This window comes from Aythya fuligula, chromosome Z (genome assembly GCF_009819795.1).
Source record: "Aythya fuligula isolate bAytFul2 chromosome Z, bAytFul2.pri, whole genome shotgun sequence".
Taxonomy (NCBI): domain Eukaryota; kingdom Metazoa; phylum Chordata; class Aves; order Anseriformes; family Anatidae; genus Aythya; species Aythya fuligula.
This window is the reverse complement of record NC_045593.1, coordinates 83,655,267-83,680,673: the sequence shown is the minus strand read 5'-3', so window position 1 is coordinate 83,680,673 and position 25,407 is coordinate 83,655,267. Positions and strand designations below refer to the sequence as shown.

Genomic DNA, 25,407 nt, shown 5'->3' with positions numbered 1-25,407 from the left:
CTATCAATTGTTTAAAAATAAATTTAAACTAAAATTAACACAGTCTTCAAGTCCTATTGTGGTTTGAGGTCATGGAGTATACTGCTATCAGTGAGAATTTCCAATAAATGTTTTGGGAAGAAACAAAAACATTAAGACCTCAGATCAAACCTGAAAACAACAACAAAAACTTCTGAAAGAAATGATAATCATTGTTAAATCACAGCTAAGGTCTAAGTGACTGAGCTCCATCTTAGCAGCATTTAGTTTCTCAGCAAATGTTACATTTCTGAGATCCCTAAGGCATGCCATTGCTATATTAACAATAAATAAAGATGTTCACCTAGACAATTTTCTTTTAATCAAATCTTTGTGCATCTGGCATTTGCAACTCACATTTATTTCAATTTTCTCATTCATATATGCACTATTAAAACGTTCACTTTATTTCCTTTGGAAATAATAGTTGCATTCATACTTTTGTAATGCTAATTATATGCAAACAGTACATCTAAGGAGCAATCCTAAACTGTTTTAATGGCAGTCGAAGAACAACTCTGTTTTCTAGACTTAAAACATGTGAAGATGATAATATATTGTGCAGGGACAAGCATGTCACTACTGGCCCTCATCTGGTGATCGTACCAGCACATCTATCTATATTGTGACAGGAACTTTTGTTTCTTAAAAATTCTGGTACTAGGCGAAACAGTCATCGTCCATGCATTATTTAAAAAGTACACTGAACAACAACAAAAAAACAGTTTTGGGAGACTGTGAGAGGCCTTTTGCATTACTTTCAGGGCAGGAAGGAAGAGGAGAACAGGTTTTCATCTTTTTTGGAAGGGATAAGGAAGGATGACAGAAAACCAATATAGTGGACTTTCTGCAGAATCCAGAGACACCTTTTGTAATGAGGGCCTTCAATAAGCTGTGTACAAAACTGTGCTGGCTGGCATTCTGGCTGATGAGGAAAATGCCAGTTTCTATGAAGCACTGCTAGGAGAAGCATTAAAATTTTGAGCAGAAACAAATGAAAATGAAGGTCCATAGAAAAGAAGTTGTGTTTTATGTAACAAAATGCAGAAAAGACAATATAAAATAATAACAGGGAAGATGATTGATAGAACCAGCAAAAGCAAACTGAGATGACTGAATACAGTACACAGTTCTGATCTGATAATTTAGTTTGTAGATTTAATTTTACTTCCTCTAGACTAATAGAAATACTTATTGGAGCTATTTTGGAGCTGTGTTTAACAGCCACAAATACACTGCCTTTAGAAGAAACATATCAAATGCTAAGGCTAACAACAGATACTCCACAAAGCAATAAAAGATGGTGTCAGGTTATATTACAGAAAATAATTAGAATTGGGTTCAAAAATTCCAAATTTAAAGTTCTATCATTATTAAGAGTACCAAATAACAATTTGTTTTCAAAAGTGTTAAGAAACCTAAAGTTTTGTTTCCCCATAAACTCACTAACCAAAACATGACTATTACAGTGTAGGACAATGACAAAGGCATTTTGGTGCTTATGTTTAAAAATATTTTTCTCTTTCCCTATTATATCAATACAAAGGAAACAGATAAAAAGATGATTCTGTGAAGACTGGGACCTCAATTACACACCAAGCAACTATTTACTTAGTATGGTTCACGAAAATGAGTCTTCAGGCACGGAAGAAATACACAAAGGTAACACATATGCTTTAAGTTTCCCATTTTAATATTTTAAATAATAAAAGTTATCATATAAAGTACAATAGCTCATAGCTAATATGTAAAATGCTTTTTAATTACTGAGATGTAACATTTCAACAAACATATTTAAATAATTTATTCTTAGTGTTATATAGAAAATGGAAAAATTTTGAAGTATTTTTTACTTAAGAGACTTTACAACAAAGACTTAATTGGTGCTGACCTGTACCTGATTTATGGCATGCATTTGTCTTAATGGGAAGAAACATGACAACTAAATAGTAACAAAGAAAAATAAAAGTCAAAGTAGTTATGAGAATAGGACTGGAAAGTATGATTTATCCTACTTGTAATCCATACTTTGGTACACTCTGAAGCATGCATGATGATGCTTAAAGCTTATGCTGAAGTACTGCTTCTTTCTATGGTGAGACAATCTTTAGCTGAAGTCTGTCTCTACTAGCAAAAACATGAGAGCTGCAAAAAGCAGAATATATCTTTTATACTTTAATATTTCAAAAATACATAATTTGAGTAGTTTGTGACACTAAATCATGCTATGGCATCTCTTCTTTTCTTAGGTTATTAACAGATAGTGCTCTCTTAGCCAGCAGTATTAAAGGGTTTCTTCATAATAAGAGGGTGGTACTGGAAGCATCATAACAATGAATAAATTCACTGGTACCTGAATGATGTTTTTTAACTTTTCAATAATTTTATTAGACTTTTGGATAATGTAAGTATTTTAAAATATTTATCCAATAGCTAATTTGACAATAAAAGTATATTTACTTGACTGCATTAAAAAAAATCCATAAATGGAACATGAGCCTTAAAAGAATCCTTACCTTTGGATTATTCAACTGGTCTTTATGAGCAGATTTATGTTTAGCGGACTAAAAAAAAAAAAAAAAAAAAAAAAGGAAAAGGAAAAAAAAAGGAAAAAAGGAAAAAAAAAGGTCAACCTGTACACTGGATACCAATAAACAACGGTCTATAAATACTGTATTAATTTATTTTTTTTTAACACAGTAAAAACATAACAATAAGCATAGCAACCTATTTGTAGTTCTTTTTAATATTTAGAGGGCAAAATTAGGAAATAAGGGATTAATGACCTGAGAGGAAACTAATATTATTTTTTCCTCCTCAGTTTTCCTGTTATTTTCTGCTTCTTTTTCATGCAGTTGTTACGTAATGACAGTTTGATTAGATTTGATCCACTTAACCATTAAAATGTATTAGTGCTTTCGGGTTTTCTATGGCAAAATGCAAACTCTGGATACTCCTTGCAAGTTGCTTGTAATGTGATGATAGTAGGTGCAAAAATGTATTACTATTACATTTGGTTACCTAGTGTTATGAGCTTAATAATATATTTTATCAGAAAAAGTCCTCAGGATTACAATTACTCTATCGCTCATAGTAGTTTGAGGGAAAGATAATCCAATAAAAAGTGCTACTGTTATATAGTTACTCTGGCTTTGGCTGGGAACTGGGAAAAGTCCCTTCAGAGTAGCTCATGGTGTGCTATGATGGATTTGTGACCAAAACACTGCTACCCACAAACAGTGCTCACACCAAAGCTTTAGCTCTTGCTAAGCAGTGCTGGCTTATTTGTCAAGGCCAGTTCCGCAGGCTAGGAGGACGCAGCCAGGACAGCTGACCCCAGCGATGGTCCATACCATACAACATTCTGCTCAGCAGGAAAAGCTGGGGGAAATGATTCTGATAATCATGGCATTTGTCTGCCCAAGTACCCGTTAGGCATGATGAGCCCTGCTCGTCTGGAAATGGCTGAGCATCCGCAGGCTCATGGGAGCTTATTTTGCTTTGCTTGTGCCCACAGCTTTCGCCTTACATATTAAACAGGTTTTTTTTGTTTGTTTGTTTGTTTTGTTTTGTTTTTGTTTTTGTTTTGTTTTTTATCTTAACCCACTGGTTTTCTTGCCTCTGATTCTCTCCCCAGTCCAGCTGTGGGGAGGAAGGGAGCTGTGTGGGGATCAGCTGCCTACTATGGTTAGCCTGCAATAGTCCTATGCATGAGAAGTTAAAGATAGATTTATTTTTTAAAGGTCTGGAGGTTATGGTCTTGTTAAAATGTCACTGATGGGAGTATTTGACGGTGTATGTGTTTAAGCAACATTAGTCTTCAAATCGCCAGTCTTGAGTTTAAACATTTTGTACATTGAGCATTTGAATTGTTGAACTGTTTTGTTAGTAGGAGCTAATATTGATACATACAGTGGACCTCAATTTGCAGTTGCAGAATCAAGAGTGTTTTATGTAAGCTACTACAAGAATACTTACACAGTATCACCTGCATCAGTGTAACTTACAGCGATAATACACACTGTAATTACTTGCTTTTTCTAGAAATTAAATGCTGTTTTTAATTAAAAATATACCAAGTTCATCAGGATATGTGACAGCATTAAAACCAAGAAATCCTTCTTGCTCTAGCTTTTATTTGTAACAAAAAATAACCCACATCAATCAACAAAATTTTTGCTTGTTCTAGGATATGGCTAGTTTTAAAAATGTGTTAGTGTAATGTAGCTAGATAACAGGGAAGTCAAAGAACGATTGTAACGCGATGTGACACTGTGTTGAACAATATTAGCTTTTACTGATGTCACATATTACACCAAGATTTCAAACAGCCTACTGTGTCTTTCATACACTTATGACTATCAATTACCACTACTAAGTTGTATTCTGGCTAGTGGCAGATGTAGTAAACATAAGATTATTAAACATCGCAGGCTAAAAAGTTACCACTACTACTACAGAAGAAGTTAAAATATCTAGTTAAGCAGATTCAGCATCCATAATAGAAGTTACATTTAATTATATATATTTTACATTTTATGCTGAGAAAGCCTTAGCTGTTACTTACCTCTACAAAATACATGTGTTTTATCACAGCATTTTTCAGTTCGACAAGCTTCGCATTCGACTCATTTTGGTCAGTTTCTTGTGCAGGCAGGAAATAGTTCATTTGGGTAACTTCTGTATTTTTTATTTCCTTCTGTGCAGAGAAAAAAAAAAAACAACAAACAAACAAAAAAACACATTATGTTTCCACTTATAGTGCTCTAAGCTAATGTTGTAAAACACCTTTTATGTCCTTAAGACTTTCCATACATTTTATTGTAAATACATGTGTGTATATGCATGTTTATTCAATTTTTCAAGAGTCTACAGCATGTGGCAAATAAACATCTGTGGAAATAGAACACTGAAGTTGCAGGCAGCTATAGCACGAGAACTACCAATATAAGTTTTCCCAGTTATTTTCCTAATTGACTTGTAACTCTGTCCCAATCTCTGTTGTTGAAACAAGAGCTGTGTTAAGACATAACAGATTCTCTTTTTGGACTTTTCAGAAACAAAAATAAAGCCCACATCTTTTCAATTAGTTGAAAATGTAGTGAGGTGTTTTGTTGTTTGTTTGTTTTTTTTAACGCAGGTTTTCATCAGTTTGTCTATGACCATAAAGGCCGCTACAGTGAAATCCTTTCAGTTCTTGCCTTTAAGGGTGCACTAAGCTAGTAATTTAAAATTTAGAAGTTGTGCTTTTTTTTTTTTTTATCTGCACAGACTAAGACTAAAACATCTTTGTTTTAGGCTGCATTGAGTTTACACGTCAAGGTTTTGGTGGTGGGGGGTGGAAGAGCTGCAGGTGTGGCCACTGCGAGTACAAACAGACCAGAACCTGCCCCATTTTAGAGCAGAGCCAGTTTCAGACACTTCAAAAGGAGCTCTCTGCTGGCTACAACTGAGCCCCCAGAGGTAGCATATTTAAGAAATGGTAAAGACATTTGCAGCAGCTGCAAGAGTGAGAAATGAGTGAGAAGCAGCCCTGCAGCTCTCAAGGTCAGTGCAGAAGGAGGGCAGGAGGTGCTCCAGGTACAGAGCCCCGGGTTAAGCAGTCCATTCCTGAAGGCTTGAACAAAGGGTAGGGCTGACAATGGAGCAGCTCATGAAGGAGTGTTCCTACGAGAGGTGTGAGGAAGAAGCAGCAGCAGAGATGACATGTCAGGACTGGCCAAAACCCCCATGCTGCTCCTGGAGGAGCAGAAGACAGAAGAATGGGGAACGAAGATGAACATGGGAAGAAGAGCAGAGTAGGGCGAAGGTGGTTTTCATTTTATTGTTTCTCACTATTCTACTCTGTTATTAATTTGTAATAAATAAGTCTTTCCCAAATCAAGTCTGCTTGTGAGAGGAATTGATGCATCAAGTACTTTTGGTAACTTGAAAATGGCTCTAAAGAGTTTTTGGTGAGCCAAAGATGAGTGTGAACTCAAGCCCTGCTTTGATGCATTAACTAGCCTTTACTTTTAGTGCCACTCTCTGCACATTAGTTTCAACATGCTTCTAAAAATACTTATATTCAGATAATTTATAGTACTATCTTGGTAAAAATTTGTGAATTTTAGTGTGCAGCCAAAAAAGCATCTGAAGTCTGTGTTTAAGTATGAGGATAGCTCCCTAGAATCATGCATATGGCTTTAACACCTTGAACCAGGAAAAAACGACACCTTACAGTTTGAAATCATTTATGACAGTCCCACAGAGTGTTTTAACAGAGGTTGATATAGGAACAGATACCGAAATACAGACAAAGTAAAGCGTTGGTCCCCAAAAAAAAAAAAAAAAAAAAAAAAAATCAGAGAGAAAACAGTCTGAAAGCCTATGACTACATGCAGTTTCACTTTTAAAAATGAATACACTGCGGTTTTGCTTAATTTAGGATCTGATCTGGGTACTAAACCATAAGACACATGTGTTTATGGGAAGAAGTAGTAGTCAAATAGCAGGACTATAGATTTACAAAATTGGAACTTTTGAAGTCCTAATGAAATGTGTACCAAGTACTGCCAGAAGCAAGAGAAAAGAGCATGTTCATAACATTTTGTTAACGTGCATTAGGCTTTATCAAAAGTGTTGTGCCTATGTTTTACTCTTGTCCTTTTAAGAGACAGAGTCTTGGCAGTTTTCTGAGTTCTTTAGAAGCATTTAAATAGAAACTGGTGCTCTTGTGCCCTCTGAAGTGAGTTACTTTAGTGAAATCTAGAAAAAAGGATGTGTGGAAGTTAATGAATCAGTAAAGATGGAACACTTATCACAACTGGGATGAATTCAGGGTTCACGAAGATCAGTAAAAGGTGAGATAGTCATAAATACTTGACTCTCATTCCTCTATTAAACATAAATTTCCCTGAACAAGTATGATTAAGAAAGTACGCACTAGACCAAGATCCCACACTGCTGTGTGTTTTAATCAGCATGTAAACACTAAGATCTTTCAACCCCTTTTTTGCCCTTTTGTAACAGCTTTATTAATCATTAAAATGAGGAGAGCAAAATACTTTGATCTGAAGAATTTAAAAGATTTCCAGAAGAAGCAGATACTGCCTTAATAAACCCACTGTTAGCTCTACAAGTTTGCAAAGGCAGCATTTTTTATTTAGCAGTTGATTAAAATCATCCCTCAGTCTGAGGAACTGCAAGTCTAAAGGAACGTTCATATTGTGTACAAAACATGCTTAACAAATCCTCTTGGCAGGCTACTCTGTTCTCATATGCTTCGTTACAGAATCCTTTAGTTTAAATTGATTTTTATTTAACTTTGTCTGTCCTCGAGCATGGAAAGATCTCTCTGTAGTAATGGGGAGTTAATGGTATGCTTAGACAGCAGTTCATACATGTATTTTAGGAATTACAATTCTTGCAGCATCAGTCTGAGTACATTGACTGAAAAGGGAATATAGGTGAGAAACTTACATAAAATTCCTAGTTCAGGAATAGTTTGAGTGAATTTCCTCTGCCCAATAGAGTCCCCTCAGAGAATTCATATGGCAACCACCAATTCTTCCCAGCCATGAAGGATTATGAGCAAACTTATTTCTGAGTTAAGAATCTGAATCTTTTTACCAGACTGTAATGTTATGAACAGAAAGGTAGAATAATTGAGGTTAGTTCAGAAAAGAGGTAATTAAATTGATTATGAAGCATGAGGATAAAATTAAAATATCTACATCTACACATATATATAGACAGATAAACACACAGATCATAGAATCATAAGGACTGGAAATGACCTCTTAGATCAACTGGCCCAACCATGATATACACAGTTGAAATTGTTACCAAAATAAAGAGAACAAAAATCAGTATTTTTCTTGGCAATTTATGAATAACTTTCTAAACTGTTTATTTGATGGTCAGCTACACTGAAACTTCCTCCTGAAGTCTAATTCATTTTTTCACTAGTAACAGCACAAAGCAGGAGCCAAGAAGGAACATACAGAGCAAGAAGATGTATGCTTCTTTGGCGTCACTTCTACTGCTTTGAATCAAACTGCTTTGAGTTTGAATCACACTGCTTTGAGAAAGACAATTCTTCTGTTACAGAATCACAGACTGGTTACAGTTGGAGGTACCTCTGGAGATCATCTGGTCAAACTCCTTGCTCAAGCAAGGCCACCCAGAGCAGGGTGGTTTTTGACAGGCCCAGGTGGCTTTTGAAGATCTCCAAGGAGGAGACTCCACCACCTCCCTGGGCAACCTGTGCCACTGCTCCATCACTTGCACAGCACAGAATTGCTTCCCGGTGTTCGGGGGGAACCTACTGTGCTCCAGTTTGTGCCCACTGCCCCTTGTCCTGGCATTGGGGCACTGGGCACCACTGAAAAGAACCTCACTCCATCCTCTTTGTACACCCCCTGCTCCTGGTACTTATACAGACTGAAGAGATCTCCCCGAAATCTTCTCTTCTCTAGGATAAACAGTCCCAGTACAAGAAAGCTGCATTACTTCTCATCAGTTCAAAACATTCAGGGTGATCATATCCACCTCTATTATTAATGCTGCATCACACGAAGTAATTAGTAAGCTTGATATAAATTTTTAACAATAAAAATGAACAATTAATTTTATGTATGTTTTTTAAATTTACTTACCTCCAAAAGGTAATCTTCTATATATTGCAAAGGGTAGCACTGATCTTCAGGGAAACGTTTTTCATTTTGCATAAGAAAGAATTTATTATGGAGAAATATATGAGTAATATCACTCCCCATATTTTGGGATGAACATATGGTTGCCTTTCCAGCTTGCAGAACTCTAAACAAACATATTTGGAAAGATTTATTTACTGTGTTATATTCATACTGCTAAAAGTTACATTACTATTCACAAACTACAGAGTGCAGACATATGACGTTGCCCAGCCTTTATTAGGAAGATAAAAGGGTGCTTAACAGCCTTGAGAAAATGAAGGAGCACACATAGCAAGACTGTCTTTGTGAACTGCAGACAGGTATTTGGTGATGCAGCCCCGCTCCATCATCAACCAGACAAAGTTCACTCCTTTCTTGCCTGTGCATCTGTGGTACACCCAGACCCGAGAAGTACTCCTAACTAACTGGAATTTCAACAGAGGAGAATAGGACAGTATGTTCTCCTGCAATGAACTTACATTGATGGATAGCTCTAAAATAAAGTCAGGGGCTGCTTGCTTTTACTGTTTTAGACAACAAATGTTACTTTTAATACTGTACTTGTGATACCATGTACACTTTAAGCATGGAAACCAAATGGGTAGGGAGGAAAAACAAAGTCTCAGAAGTCTCACACCTGAGTTTTTCTTTTCCTTTGTATTTGTTACAGTACATATTAGGTGTTATAGTACAAGTCAGGTCTTCAGAATTACAAGAAACTGTTGCATAGGTGTGACCAAAAAAATTAAGGAAGAAGAAAAAGGTCAAAGTGCAGCCCTGATCCTTAAGCCATAGCTCATGGGTGGCTCAGATCACCCAACCAAATGAAATGATTCTGGCTACCATTTGGTACGTAACATACACAACATAAAGCAGTACTCTGAAAAAAGCAAAAATCTACGTACCACGTCTCATGAAGAATGTTTCTGTTTACTTAGGATACTAACATATGATAATGCATATTATATTTAACATTATACCAAAAGAAATCTAAAAAAAGCTGTGATGTCAAAGATTAAAAGAATTGTAAAATGTAGGAAAGTATGTTAATGAAAATGATTCAGAGTTTGAAGAGCCAGAAGTTGTTATGGACCAAATTAACCGGGATGGAAGAATAAAGATGTGTTCAACACCATACCGTAAGTGTTCTGTTGCTCATTATTTAAACTTTAAGACATATCCTCCTACCTTATAACAGACATCATTCGTTTACCACCTTCCTTAACAGCGAGGATAACTTTCCATCTGTGGAAGGCCCCTGGAGCACTAGACTGCATCAGTTCTTTGCGCCATCTTTTAGGTGCAGATTGCATTTGAGGTGAATAATGGGTGTCTTTTTCAATTTTATATCCCCATTCGTACGTTGTTTCATCAAGCCATCTGCCACTTTCGGCACTATTAATTATGTACTCCTTAGTTAGTATCCACTTTCCTAAAAAGCAAATGAACTGTCAACCACAAAAGATTTTTTTGTGCAGACAAATGGCAATCAGCTGAAGATCTACTACAAAATTAACTTCAACCTTTCTTGTGCAAATAAAAGCTGGAATTATAAGTACCATTTTAAAAACTTCTTCCTACTACAAGAGTTCTCATCTTCACAGTTTAAAAACGAGAAACCTCACAATACCACTGAAAATGATCATTTTGTTTTCTTTTAACGATCAAGTACCTTTTTACCCTTCCCAGATAAATTATGTGACTCTCTCCTCAAAAATCTGCAAATGGAACTTTCCAGCTTCCCAGATTTTGTTTTTTTACAACTTGAAAAGAATCTTGCTTAACCCTCTGTTTTCAAGAGAAGTTGAAACTTTTTAAAACATACCTAAAGAGATCAGAGGTGCATTTGGTGTAGTTGTATGCAATAATGCTGTCCATGCACATTTGCTAGTTGATTTTTTTGTTTGTTTCTTTGCTTTTGCTAAGGGCTTAATTTAGTGAACCGAGGCAATGTTTTACCTCCAGTACTTAAAAAGATGGATGAAGTTTTTAGCATGTAAGCTGTTTCTTTTATACATTCTTGGTATTACTTACATTGCAAGTACAGCGAATACCAATGTTCAGGGGATTTGGTTTTAGACTTTTGTCTTTCCCCTTTCTTCTTTTCACAACCCTTTCCTCTCCTCCTTTGGCTCCACCTCCTCCGCCTCTCCTCTTTCATCTTCTGCATGTATGCTTCTGATACTGTATGTAATGATCTTCCCCTTTTTTTCCCTCTGTCTCTCTCTTCTTACAGGTTCAGGTCAAGAGCTGTGGTTAGTAACCTACTCCTGTATTGAAACACTACTGACTGTAAGATACTGTAAGAGAAATTGACTTGAATTGTGTGAACCTAATTGGCTTCACAGAACAGCAGGGTTGAGTGGCAAAATGTCTCAGTGCAGGAGCACAGACGGTATTTCTGTATAACCTAGTGTAGGTACCAGTAGACTTCTGATGAAATAGGTGTGTTGTACACAACGTGTATGTTAAAAAAATCACTTTCATTTTAAAGTTTCCATCTCAAATTATCTGTCAGCTAGGGAGTCCATGAAGACTGGCACCCTTGTTTATTTACCTTCACTTCTATTGAGTTTTAAATGGGTTTAAATATGATCTGTTGTACTTAGGAAAAAATGCATTAGGAATGAACACACTCTGTCTGCCACCAAGGGCAATGATTATGCAAAAACAGTGCTTTTTCCAAAATTAAGTTCTAGATGGTTTTGGGGAAGGTTTCAAAACACAGAAATACAAGAGTTTTGCATTGCCACGTGGACAGTATGTATATTGTTTCCACTCAGTTCAAGAAAAATATATCCAGTTGTTTTAAATCTCCCAAAGTAAAATATATAAATAAAATTTGATATCTAAAGTACCTAAGACTTAAAATGAAATACTACACCACAAATGTGATTCTAAATATATCCATATATTGCTTCTCTTATGGCACCTTTCCTTCTATTTCCTTTTTGATATGAGTTTGATCAGAATTTTTAGATCCATTCAAGTAATCATTAATGCATATACTGAAATTCTAGCAGTGACAGATGATTGAAATACCTGCTAATGTAGCCTGCAAGTCTAAAAATAAGATCACTAATTTTACAGGTAATCCCACAAGTAAATTTATCTATTTCTGTAATCTCTTAAATTCAAGATTCAAGATCCATCCCAAAACTTTCTTCAGCCAGTTGTTATAACACAGTATGGGAAAAATAAGGATCATATTTAAATAGTTAATTGACGAGGACAACAACATCTTGTAACTCTGCAATGTTTTCTGAACTCATTATACAATGCCCACAGGTAACTTCTCTTAGAAGTAATCTTCAAATATGTAAATACGTAGTTCTTGTTCTAAAAGCATTTTAGTTGCTCCAGTACAGAATTCCAGCATCCAAACTTAGGTGAGAGAACAACAAAAGGAAAGGCCAGAGGCTCACCTAGTAAAATGCCAGTGGCAATAGCCTGGAATTTTGTCATGCTGCATAAGCAGAAACTTAGAAACAGTAATCCTTAACATTGTTACACATGTAATGCTACAGCAAATTTGGTGTCAAAAACCAGCTCAGTAACTACAGGTGTCCATACTCTATCCAATCCCTCTTCAGGTGGCCATATACATGCACCTGTGTCATTTGGATATGACCTCACGATACAACTGATATATAACAAAAGTTTTTGTTTAGAAAGAAATGTATATCAAGTGAAAGAAAATGGCAGGAATATCCCTTAGCACTTACCAAAGCAAAAAAAGAAGTAAATCAAAACTTGAACACGGTACTTTGACAAAAATCAAGGATATCTGAACAAGCAGAAGGTGGTTTTGTAAGACAGTCCATTCATGAAATTAAAACAGGTAACTAGAAGCCTTCAAGAGCTCCTTTCTAGTTCTGTTATGATTCTTTGAAATCTTACAGCGAATCTTCTACTCACCTGCAGCACAGGCAGCCAAGAACTTTTCACTCTTGCAAAGCTTTTTCGCTATAAGATGCGTACAATTCTTGTATTTCTAATAAAAACACAAACAAAATACACAGTGTTATCACTGAAAACATTTAAACTTTCTTGGCTACTTATACACAACTCTAAATTGCTACAAAGTCCTTGATTTTAAGGGTTGCATTTTTTTTTTTTCCCTTCCTGCTTTAAACCAAGGAACCAAGGTGCTTCAAGGAACAGTACCTTACTATCAAGGAAAACGCAGTCCAGCTTGAACAGCAACTCAACTAGCGCTTTCTTCTCTCTTCCTCTAAACCCAGTTAACTGGATTCGCCGTTTCGGGCCACCACTCGCCACCTGCGAGAAGAAGAAGAACCGAGAAGGAAACACAAAACACGCATTACAAAACGCTGCCTGGCGGAGGGGGGGGGGCACACAGCCAGCAGCCTCCTCTCCTCACCCGGCGGCCACCCACCACCCGGAGACCACCACCACGCAGCCCCGAGCACCCCCAGCACGGCACGGCCCTCACAGGCGAGGGAAAGACGAGGGAAAGGCGAAGGAAAGGCGAAGGAAAGGCCGCCGCCTCCTCCTCCTCCTCCTCCTGCTCCTCACAGGGGGGCCCCCGCGGCTCCCGCCCGCGCCCCACGTACGCCAGGCGGGAGGGCGGCGTCCGCCATTTCGCGTCCCGCTCCCGGCCGAGCCCTGCCCCGGCCGCTCCCCGGCGCCGTGGCCGCCTCCTCCCGCTCCGCCTCCGGATGTGGCGGCGGGGCCGTTCCGGGCCGTTGTCACCGACGCTCGGCGGTCGCCTGGGGGGCTGCGGGCACGGAGTTGAGCGGGACTTGGGGGCGCCCGGCCGGGTAAGTGGTCCCGGCGGGGCTGCCCCCCCCGGTGGAGGAGCCCCGCCCGGGGGCTCCCCGGGGTGCGGCGGGCGGAGCGCGGCTGGGCGCTGCGCACTTCCACGGCTCCCCGGGCGGCGGCAGCGCCGCCACGATCCGAGGGAGGAGGAGAGGAGAGGAGGAGGAGGAGGAGGAGGAGATGGAGATGATGATGATGATGATGGTGGTGGTGGTGGTGGTGGTGGTGGTGGTGGTGGTGGTGGTGTGTACAGGGGTGGGGACAGCCGGGTGGTGAGGCGAAAAGGAGGGCTGCGAGACGAACCGGCGCCGGCTCGGAGGCTCGGATGTGCTTTTGGGCTGTGGAAATCACAAATGGTGTTGCCGAGCGGGCTCGTAGGGCTGCGAGGTGGCAGCTTGCTTAGCAGAGGGAGCTGAGGTGCCCCCTGCCCGGATCTCGTTGGCACCAAGTCGCTGTTACGTAATTCAGTGATTTATTTTTTTTTTCTTTTAATTATCAAGCCACCTAAAAAAAAAGTTAAAAAAAAAAAAACCACGTTCAGATTGTATGTCAACCACGCGATTTAGAAACCTAGAAATACTGGGATGGCAGCTGCTTGTGAAACTTTGCTTTTGGTCCCATCCACGCGTGAGGTGTGACTCCGCTGGGTTCCTGGTGTCACCTTCACGCACGGAGCGGGTCGCACACGATAAATAGTTCAGTGTTTTATAACAAATAAAACGGGCTTTGTAGGGTACTTCATTTTTATGCCTACAGTTGGAAAATAGAAGGCACGTATCCTGAGTCAAGAACCTTGAGTTGCGTCCTTAGAGAACCGCATGCAACTCTCTCCCCATAAAATTCATAGGTGATAGTGGACAACTTGCTTTGTACTCACTGAGGTAGCTTCCCTCCCCTTCCCCTTCCCCTTCCCCTTCCCCTTCCCCTTCCCCTTCCCCTTCCCCTTCCCCTTCCCCTTCCCCTTCCCCTTCCCCTTCCCCTTCCCCTTCCCATGTAAACTGAGATGTGTACATCAAAACTTCCACAAATATTATGTTATTGTCACTACAGTTTAGGTCAACAGAAGAAACACTTTGACCTCGTTACTGCTCTAAAACATGAAGTATTCCAGTTGGAAAACACCACCACCGCCACCCCCAAGAAAAAGCACAACCACCATGAACACACCAAAAAATTTAAATTTAGACATCTAAAATGTGTCTGCACATTGGACACTTGGTTCTAATTCTGTCAGTTTCCCAGCTATCAACATGGAGAAATAGATTTGTCCGCCCTCATGAGTCTTCTGTTGCTTTTTGTAAAGTATTCGGGTACTCCAGTGATTGAATGAACAAGATGGTGTGAAATTTATTTGGAATCCCAAGCAACGCTTTGATTTCATGCTTCACATAAGACATGGAACCACTCATTGAATAATTATCTAAAACAAAAAATGTTTATCCTGTCTATAGCCTCATTACTATAAAGTAACGCAAAAACTGTGACAACTTTTCAAGGAAAAGTGAAAGTAGATTCAGGTTGCTACTCATACTGCTTACTGAAGTTTTGTCCTAACTTGTTTCCTTAACATTGCAGTTATATTTTTGTACGCCAGTATGGTGAAGCAACCAACAACTACCTCTGTCATTAGTTTTTATATAAGTGGCGCTGAAAAGTCTTTTAATGTCTATGAGAATATTCAGAATCAAATGACTTTATTTATTGCTTGTGTTACTTAATAGACAATGAAAATTAGTTGCACATTACATTTTCTGTTTTGTACCTATTTCACCTTTATACCTTCACTACTGAGTTGTCAGTGCTGTAAAGGAATTCATATTAATTTTCATAATTGGAGTGAGGGATATCCAAAATGTATTTGTTTTGCAATACGTAATCTAAGGTTTAGACTACAATTAATTTATTGTCTATAAATGTTATATTTATTTGATGGTCAAAATTTTCTCTAATTTAAAAACTGGAAAAGAAAGACATACAACTGTTCATAAGAGTAATTAATTTGGGGTTAGTCTACTCTGTTTGGATTAATATATTTTAAAGCTAACAGTTAAATTATTATGACTATTAACAATTATTAAGTGCTAATTATTACTTAACTAATAATAACTAATAGTTTTATGCCACAGTGTTCTTAACAGACTAGAGAAGTCTTCAACGTGTAACACTAACTTTCAGCTCAGAATACTGTGAACTAACTACTAGTGAGGAAGTTACATGCTTCTATGCTGACTGTTGTCTTTGAGAATTTTTTTTTCTGGTCTGTGGCACATGTAATATATGTAATCAAAACAACTGAAACCTCAAACACTTAAATTACATTGCTATTGCAGTGTAGCTTTAATATGGTAAGAATATTTCTATTACCTTCATTTTGGTGATGTCTGCTAAGTTTGGGTTTCATTTATGCTCTCCATTTTTTTCATAATAAGACTAAAACATTTTCTTATTTTTCTGTTCTTGCAGTGATCTCATTACAGTAAATATCTTTCATCTCATTATGATTGTTTTATTTCTAATTTACAAGAGAGAAAATGAGTTCTCATACAGCTATGGGTAGTTTAGTTGGAGTATTTTCCAGCACCTCTCAGTTTCTTTGTCCTAGCAAAGATGGTTTATTTGTGCAGTATTATACACTATATTAAATCTGTTGGTCTCTGTGTTTGAGATACATGTAGATATCTTCATTTCATTATTTACAGGGCTACACAAACATTGCTCTTTCACAGAAAGGGTTTACTTGCAGTGTTTCAGGTACCCATCTCCTCAGACTTTCTGTCTGCTTCTTTTTATTTTTATTTATTAGAGAAACAAAAAAAGAAAAAAAAAAGAGGGAATTTTATTTTTCATTCCACTCTTCTAACTTTCTGCCCAAAACTTTTTTTTTTTATTTTTTTTTTTAATGGCAGCTTAGGGCTTGGGATCCCTTTTGTCCCCCATCGGCCTTTTGACTTTCTATGTGGAAAATGATAACTGATTTCTTGCAGTAACGGCGATTGGGATACAAATCACACACAGAGTCACAGAATTGAAGGGGTTGGAAGGGACCTCCAGAGATCATCGGGTCCAACCCCCCTGCCAAAGCAGGTTCCTTAGAGCAGACTGCCCTGGTAGGCGTCCAGACCAGCCTTGAATATCTCCAGAGAAAGAGACTCCACAACCTCCCTGGGCAGCCTGTCCCAGTGCTCATCACCCTCACCGTGAAGAAGTTCTCTTGTATACTCATGCAGAATTTCCTGTGATCCATTTTGTGGCCATTGCCCCTTGTTCTGTCCCCACAGACAGACCACTGAAGAGAGGTTGGCCAAATCCCACTGTTTCCCACACTTAAGATATTTGTAAACATTGGTAAGAGCCCCTCTCAGTCTTCTCTTCTCCAGGCTGAACAGACCCAGGTCTCTCAGCCTTTCCTCACAGGGAAGATGCTCCAGGCCCCGTATCATCTTTGTTGCCCTCCGCTGGACTCTTTCCAGGAGATCCCTGTCTTTTTTGTAGTGGGGAGCCCAGAACTGGACACAGTACTCCAGGAGAGGCCTGACCAGGGCACAGTAGAGGGGCAGGATCACCTCTCTTGACCTGCTGGCCACGCTCCTTTTAATGCACGCCAGGATCCCATTGGTCTTCTTGTCCAGAAATCATGCATTCATGCCTAGGTATCTTTTTCTGTTATGAAGTGTGATCTGGCAGATTATTTTATCGTTGTGATTGCAATTATCATTATGATTATGATTATCTTATCATTATGATTATTAAGGTTATATCTTATCATACTTTTCATTGTGTACGTATGGTGGTTTCACACTGATGGCTAGCTGAGTTTTACAACGTCACTCTCTCATCCTTCTTCCTCTGAAGGACAGGGGGAGAAGACAGAATGAAAAAATTGTTCATGGGTTGTGATTAGGACAGGGAGATGGCTCACCAACTGGAGTCATGGGGCTCTCCATGGGCCGCAGCCTCCTCCAGGCCACATCCACCTGCTCCACCGGGGGCTCCTCCACCCATGGGGGGGCTGCAGCGTGGAGATCTGCTCCATGTGGGACCCATGGGCTGCAGGGGGACAGCCTGCTCCACCAGGGGCCTCTCCCTGCACAGCCCGCAGGGGAACTGCTGCTGCCTGCCTGCCAGGAGCACCTCCTGCCCTCCTGCCGCACTCACCTGGGGGCTGCAGGGCTGCTTCTCGCTCAGTTCTCACTGCTCTCAGAGGCTGCCCATGCAACCACCCCCCCCCCAAAAAAAAAAACAAAAAACAACAAACATTGCCATGTAAACCAAATACAGTACATAAAATATTTTCCATCATATGAAAAAGTTTACTGCTTGATTAACTGCACACTTTAAAACAGGATTTCTTAGAGGTATTTTCTGCTATTGCCTCAACTCTGTCTAAGATTTTGTCTGCTAATCTTTGACATTGGCTCTCTCTGCATGTGTACATACGTGTATATACTCATCTAAGCAGTATCACTGGACAAAACAAAAGTCAAAATGGGTGAATTTTGGTCAAATGCTTAGCAATCACAGCTTTGTAAAAGCAACCAGAAGCTACACTGAAAAGTCTATCACAAAAACTAAAACAGTATGAAGTGTCTCCACACTGCCTTCATGTGGAGAAAAATCTTACTTTGAGCCCTCTTCTAAATCCATTTGCTAAGTCTGTCCTTAGTATGAAGCACTCACTGGCTTTGTCCTAATGGTGAAGGAAAAAAAATATATTTTTTTCTGGAGTTATAAAGGATTACTAGAATTAGAAGTAATATGAACACAATATAAACCTACAGACGCTAGAATAGTTTCTTATTAATAGTAGTTCTTCTGTAAATGTACTTAAAGTTTCTTTTGTGTGCTGGTGAATATAGGAATGACATAACGCACATTGTGAAAATTGTTTCACTTCTTCAGGCTGTACCTATAAACTCAGTTATCACAAGTTTGTATTTATATTCAAAATCAACTTCTTTTATAGTCTTTTCAGGAGGCATCATTTTTGTTTCTTTCATGTAACCATTTTACTTACACAGATCATTTATTTTTCTGATTATTGTAAGCTTAGCCTATCTCATGTCCTTACGTTCGTCTACCCTTCCGCCAGTTCACATCCCATTAATGCGTGTCCCTGAATCAAAGCTGAGGGACAAATGTAGATAGGACAGCATGAAGTTCCACGACTTGTTCAGTAACTCTTCTGTATATGATGCTAGGCTATACACTTTGTATGTGGTCGCTTGTTAAGGAATTAGAGAAATGCACTTCTTTAGTGCACTTCAGTCATTCATGACTTGGAGTAGATTTTTTTTTTTATTGTTGTTTTAAAACAGAGATAGTGGGATGGTTTGGTTTTGCATTTAATACTTTTGTGCTACACAAAATTTGAGTTTCTTTTCATTGCATGACTTTAGCTAGTCCATTGCTGCCTGGACCTTTTTTCTTAATCAGTATACCAGTCTTCTGCCCTGACCTACATCCACCACGCCTGCCTGGCGTACTTAATCGACCTACTTCCCCCACTGACCTTCTAATATTTTCACCTGTGTCAGAGATCTGTTCTGAAACGGCCAGCAACTTTTTGTACATAGAGGTCCTCTCACCACTTTTCTTTTGAGAATCTGCATAACCCCATTCAGATCGTATGTGTTGACTTGTGTGTCTTTGTTTTAAAGTATACTTTTTTGTCTTCAGTGTATTATTCTTCCCTAAGTAACTCCTGTCAGAATGGCGAGTGTGTAATGGTAGCTGTAATTGTATTTTTTTCATAGTAATCGTAAGTTTTTAAAAAGCAGTGTATATACTGAGAATGTTCGGATACAAAAAATGGCTTCTTTTCTGCAATAAAAACAGAACAAAACAGTTTTATTTCTTATCAGGCTTTTGCAAGGCATGCAATGGCATTGTTGATGCCCTAGCTCAATGTTATTAGAAAAGCAATTTAGGCATGTGGGGTAACATGTGTACTTTACACCTTCTCTGCTGTTTGCTCTACTTGAGGTGAGCACAGGGGGTATGCAAAAGATGTGGATGTCTGTGAATGAAAGAAGAAAAGAAGAATACTAAAAAGAAGTTAGGTAAAAATATGACATGAATTATAATAGGGAAGACAATGAAGGTGCAACAAGAGGAAGGCTAATATCAAAACAACCTTCAGTTTGTTAGCACTGGAGCTATACATTTCATCAATATGTAACTGGAAGATCATATAATATAGTGAAATGCAAATATCAGGCATATATTTGGAACTGAAATTTATTTTTTTTTCCCCGCAGTGAGGTTTAGAGTATTGTAGAGTTTCCTTTTAATGGCTTAGTTGCCCTGTAAGTTAATGTGAGAGCATTGTCATCAGGAGATATTGCTGATATCTGTTGTATTTCTTACAACTTCATTTGTCATCCATCCCTAAGAAATCCAAGGCACTGACAAAGGCAAGCTTCCTCAGTGTATCTTTAGTGTCTTAAAAAGGCCGTAATAAATTCATGTGTTCATTGGTGCTTTTTTATTTTAACAACAATCATTGTCTATTAGATTGAAGAAGCAGACAGCATTTGCCAAAAAATCTATCCGAAACCAACTGTTAGTATGTTGGAAAGAAGTATGTTGTATTACTGTAAGAACCTATTGCCATAAGAAAGGGTATATCTTTTCAGGGAGGCTTTGAGTGTTTGATAATGAGGCTCATTTCAGTACAAAATATGCTGAATATCTATCTTTTTTTTTTCACTGTTTTTTTTTTGTGAATAATTCATTTGGAGGAACAAGAAGTTTTGGTTAATGGCTGATGGTTTTTGGAAGTGCAAAGAAGTGGAGTGTTGTTATTGAGAAGATTACTGTTTGATTCTACTAGCCTTTGGTGTACCCAGAAACAAGACACAAGTCTTTGTCCCATCCAGAGATACTGCTCTATGTTGTGAGGGACATGTACACTTATCTAAAGAGTCAACAATATCCTGTTGTGATCTGTAGTCTCAGGAGCTCTTTGAGAATTGGAGAGGTCCTCCAAATCGTTTCCTGAAAATAATCTAAGGATTGCAGAAAAGGCAGCTAGACCTTTTGCAGAGGGAGTGCTTTGACAGTCCCTTATGCACAGAATAAAAGACTTCCTTTGAAGCAATGACATAGATAAGGTCTCCTCCTCTTTTCTTCCACTTTCTCGGTGAAGCAATGACATTTATTAGTGCGTAAGATTTTCACTGTTAGTGGTTTCTCCCATCTGGAGTGCCAGTATTGACAGAAGGACACTGAGGTTAGCAACATCCCTTGCAAGATGATTGCTCATAGAAATCATCATTAAGGGCTGAAGTACCAGCAGAGCTGAAATCACGGGCTGGAAACAGACTGTCTTTTCAGGAAATGTTGGGGGGGCATGAAAGCTTCCTTTGGGAATGCATTATGAGCTCTTCTGTATAAGCATAACTCTTTAAGGATGGTACCCCTGCTGCTGCTGTTTCTCCTCCTTTCCTGCCTCCCCATTCCCAGCAGCATCCTCAAAGATCTATCAGGCAGTTACACTGCCAGATCAGAATGGGATTTAGATATCCAAAGTCCTAATTCCAAGGTGTTAAGAGGTAAACAGAAGCCGCCTTCTGCCAGATCTGAGAAATGACTTCACAAGAAGAGTTGCTAGTAGCAACAGTCAATAGAATATGGATCTTTTGGGTAATGAGAATGTTGTAAGTGAAATGATTTTGAATTCAGCTCACTAAGGGATTCTGGGGACCGGGGGCCTTTGAGATGCCTCTCCCTGAGTGGAGATACCCCTGTACATTTGTGCATCAGCAGCTACCTCTTCCCGTGTTCCAGTGGGGGGGCACACTTCACCAAATATGACTGTTCCTCTCACGGGATGGTAAAGTCAGTGTGGTAGGAGAGGAAACAAAATTAAAGAGGAACAGCATGAGCAATAATGGGGAGACTGGTTAGGAGAAGTGCAGATGTAGCATATTGGACGTACATGATCCAAGTCTTCTGAGATAAATGGTAAATGCTGATTGAAATGTGGTGAATTAATCTGTCATCTTCTAGTTTAAACTTTTGGAGTTGCTTGCAGAAACTGATTTGCTGCAATTCATGGAGGCATAAAATAGGCCTAGGTAAATTATATTTAGAAGTGTTTCCATATTTAACGTATTCATATGCCAGATTTATCTAAGCAAAATGTACATCTCTTAAATGTTAAGGGTGCATCTTATATTGGAATGAAATTGTTTTTGAAAGAGACAATATGGAATTAATCTGAGACACCGTATCTAGTAAAAAATGCATATGTGTACATATGTCTACATAAAAATATATAGGATGATATTATGGGCCTTATATGGACTTTTCTTGAACAAAGCAAAATTTTTTACTAATCCATCCAACTCATTAGAAAGTATTTGTTCAGTACTGACATACTGAAGTATGATTATATATTCCATGCAAAATTTCCAATAAATATTTTTTGAATATGTAGTATTAGGCTACTTTATAAGTAAGGAACTAAAAGAAAAGTTACAAAAAGCATCTTCTCTTCTCCTTCTCCTTCTCCGTCTCCGTCTCCGTCTCCGTCTCCTTCTCCTTCTCCTTCTCCTTCTCCTTCTCCGTCTCCGTCTCCTTCTCCTTCTCCTTCTCCTTCTCCTTCTCCTTCTCCTTCTCCTTCTCCTTCTCCTTCTCCTTCTCCTTCTCCTTCTCCTTCTCCTTCTCCTTCTCCTTCTCCTTCTCCTTCTCCTTCTCCTTCTCCTTCTCCTTCTCCTTCTCTTCCTCCTTTTCTTCTCCTTTTCTTCTCCTTTTCTTCTCCTTTTCTTTCCCCAATTTCCCTGTATACAATGTACTTTCTAAATACGTGATTGGTAGAATTTAACCATAACCATAGTCTAGCTAGTCTTCAAAAGCATTCTTTTTTACTTTCATCAATTTGTTGAAGCTTCTGCACTGTGTTTTGGGTTCTGAAGTCCACATTCATGGAAGAGTTTGATTTTTCCTGGGATGAGGAGAAAAATGCCCATGTTTCGTAGGCACATATTCTAAAGTGGAATTTGATCATTTGTTGACTGATAATATGTTTTGTTTGTTGGAAAGGTTTTCAAGGATTTCTCCACTCTGATGGGCCACTCTTCAAATCTGAGCTTAAATTTACTGAAACTCTTCTGTAGCCTCTGGTTCTTGTAGCAGTATTGGTCTTTTCCTAAAAGTCTGAGTAATATGGTTAATAATTCTCCCCTTTAGAACTAAGTATGTCAGCTAGCTGTCAGCTCTGTGATGTGCCTGATCTCCTTCTCTCTTGCAGGATTCAATTCAATATCAAATTCAAGTCATCTGAATGGCAATGCAAAAGACTGCCAGAACATTACTCTGTTCTACTTTGTAATTTCCTCCTCTCCTCATTTTTAAATTTTATGTTTGATAACACTGAATCTCTTTATACATTGTCGCTTAATTTTATTTCTCATTAGTTAATATAGGTGAAATAATCAGTGTGAATGTTTCTGCTTACAATTTTAGTTTTAGCAAATACGCTACTTATTTAACTTGTCCAAACATGTTGAAGGTATTGAATTTTAAGGCAAAAACATTCACAGTCTGAAAAGGGAACACTGACAAGTTCAGTCAAAAGGGAAAAGAAGAATAATTTATAAAAAGAACTGTAGATAATGATGCCATCCAGTTGTTTTAAAGTGCATCTACCTCACCTTTAATGAATTAGATTTGTCAACAGCATATGTTTTATGCACCACTTCTAATGAAGTGGCATACCAGCACTACAGTGTACTTTGAGGTTTATTCCATCAAAGCTTTTTGCTGTCGTAAAGTAGACCTTTTTAAATAATAGATACTAAAAACTACATTTAAATAACATTAAGGTTGTGACACAAACACCAAATGACAAACTTCAGGCAATTCAAAGTTAGGGCTGACAACTTGTCATTAACTTGCATTGTTGCTTTTTAAAAAAGAAGCACAATTGCATGATTTAAGGATTGAACGTCAGACTAACTTTATATTTCTTGGCTTTTGTGGGCTGGAGTTACAACCTTGCTGTCATTTTTGATACATTTTTTTTTGCATAGCCTCTGCTTTCAGAAAAGTAATAAAAGCAGTGCAGAAAGTACAGGCTTTGTTGGCTTTGTTCATTTAAAACACAGACGTGAAAGTATTGGTCCAAGAATAGGGGTTAGCTGGTTGTCAGACTTCTGAGCAGTTCTTTCGAACTTCCTTCCTCTTTGCTGATTCTTTAAGAGAACTCCTGGGAAGTGGTTACAGGAACTATAGTGCTGGGGTGCTGTGCTAAAACCCCTGCAAGTGTCAGTAGATCCCAATCTCTTTCCTTCTAAAGAAGCAGTTTGAAACAAACAAGTAAACAAAAAGAGTACTGAATGAAGTAAGAATTTAATAATGTGTTGAAAGCCTTGAAAATAGATTCGTTTAATTCCTTGAAATATTGTAAAACAAAAGCAGGTGAGCAGGATATTTCCTTTTATTTCCTACATATGTTTTCCCATTTTGTTGCTGTTAAGCAAAATGGAACTTCATATTCTGCCATGCCTATGTAAACACGATCCTTTCTATTCCTCTGTGGAGATGATTTCTCAGGGTCTGTGAACCAACTTCCATGTTCAACTATGATACTTATTGTAGCTTTGTTGATAAGGTCCACACTACTGCCAAGTGGACAGTATCTCACTGCAGTCCCCTGTGCTTTTTACCCATCATAGCTGCCTGATAACTGGGGTTTGCAGATAGTAAGGGGCTGATACAGAAGGAATATAAGGTATTTTTGCTGAGCTAGCTTTTAGCTACCTTATTTCATTCATTGCATTAGTATTCACAAACACTAGCAAAAGCAGCAGTCAGTCTTTAGTTCTTACAATACAATATTCACTTCAGACTTCCATCTTTTTTGTATTTGTTATCTAAATTGATTTTTCTATGAGTCGGTGACCACAGGATAGATTATTCTCAATGAAGCCTTTCTGTGAAGTTCAGAAACAATGACTGAGCTATGTGGTCCTTATCTAAACATTTCTAATACCTGCCATGTGTTATTTTGTTTCATTCTGTGGCTTTCTAGTTTCTCATTTGGCACAGATCTTCTCGTTATTGCTTTTCTGCTTTTGGAACAACAAAATGAAGTAGTACTATGCTACTGATGTGGTTTGTGTAATACATATCAAAAGAAATGGAGGTTTACAAAGTTGTTAGCTTTTTTTAACATTTTGATCTCAGACTATTATTTATTAGTTGGAATTAAGCATATGGTCTTGTTGAGTGAGCAATTTTACATAGTAGTTAGGCCCTTAGGATTTTTATTTGTAAAAGTAGTGGTTATTCAAATATTACCTATTTATCATTTTATTACTTTCTTTTTACACAGAACCATTGAAAAAATGGTTAATTGAACATTATGCATGGTCTCTTAAAGAAGATTTCAGTTACAGAGAGAACATACTGAAGGTATGTGTATATGTAAATTGTACATTTATATCTTCTGAAATCGACTTGCTATAAACTATGAATGCGTAAAAAGCTTTAACTGTATAATGAGATGAGACCTATTCAAAGGAAAGTGCTTATGGGTTCTAATCAAGAATATATATGAATTTTTATTGATTGAAAACAAAAACATAAGAGATGCTAGGTTTATATTTAAGAGATTTTTAAAAGTTCTAGGAAAGCTTTGTTCATATCAGCAATTTTATAAATTCTTCTTTCTTTACGCCAAATACAAAAAATGACTAGATGTTCTTTAAGAATTATATAGGTATGAATTTCAGCTGCATGGTAGTGTGATTTTGGAAGAAATCTGAATAAAGTATCTTTTTCTTTGTAGTTAGGAATATATGGCTATTTTAGAAGTTGAGACCATTGTTTTTGAAATTATTATTTTTTAGCATTTCCTTAGGTGCACCATTCCCAGATATTTATTTTATTTGGAGCAGAACACAGTCTATTCCATAATGTACAG

General features: G+C 38.0%; 2 protein-coding genes across 7 annotated transcripts in view; one reads left to right on the top strand and one right to left on the bottom strand.

Annotated features, from left to right (window-relative positions):
• SLF1 (SMC5-SMC6 complex localization factor 1) overlaps positions 1-13,330 on the bottom strand; it is a 38,343-nt gene extending 25,013 nt beyond the window's left edge. Inside the window, exons 1-7 of the mRNA XM_032206298.1 lie at positions 13,274-13,330; positions 12,864-12,977; positions 12,615-12,690; positions 9,885-10,128; positions 8,658-8,820; positions 4,586-4,717; positions 2,535-2,582 (exon numbers count right to left, since the gene is read on the bottom strand). Coding sequence (XP_032062189.1) covers positions 2,535-2,582; positions 4,586-4,717; positions 8,658-8,820; positions 9,885-10,128; positions 12,615-12,690; positions 12,864-12,977; positions 13,274-13,300 — 804 coding nt within the window. The 5' untranslated portion in view covers positions 13,301-13,330. The remainder of the gene's footprint in view (positions 1-2,534; positions 2,583-4,585; positions 4,718-8,657; positions 8,821-9,884; positions 10,129-12,614; positions 12,691-12,863; positions 12,978-13,273) is intronic.
• A 72-nt stretch (positions 13,331-13,402) lies between these two features.
• The window catches only part of KIAA0825 (KIAA0825 ortholog), a 256,596-nt gene continuing 244,591 nt past the window's right edge, over positions 13,403-25,407 (top strand). For 4 of the 6 annotated variants that reach the window (XM_032205811.1, XM_032205809.1, XM_032205808.1 and 1 more), the window contains exons 1-2: positions 13,428-13,480; positions 24,817-24,896. The gene's annotated coding sequence lies outside the window, so the exon portion shown is untranslated. Of the gene's footprint in view, positions 13,481-24,816; positions 24,897-25,407 lie in introns of all 6 variants that reach the window. The other 2 variants (XM_032205814.1, XM_032205813.1) reach the window with 1 other exon arrangement.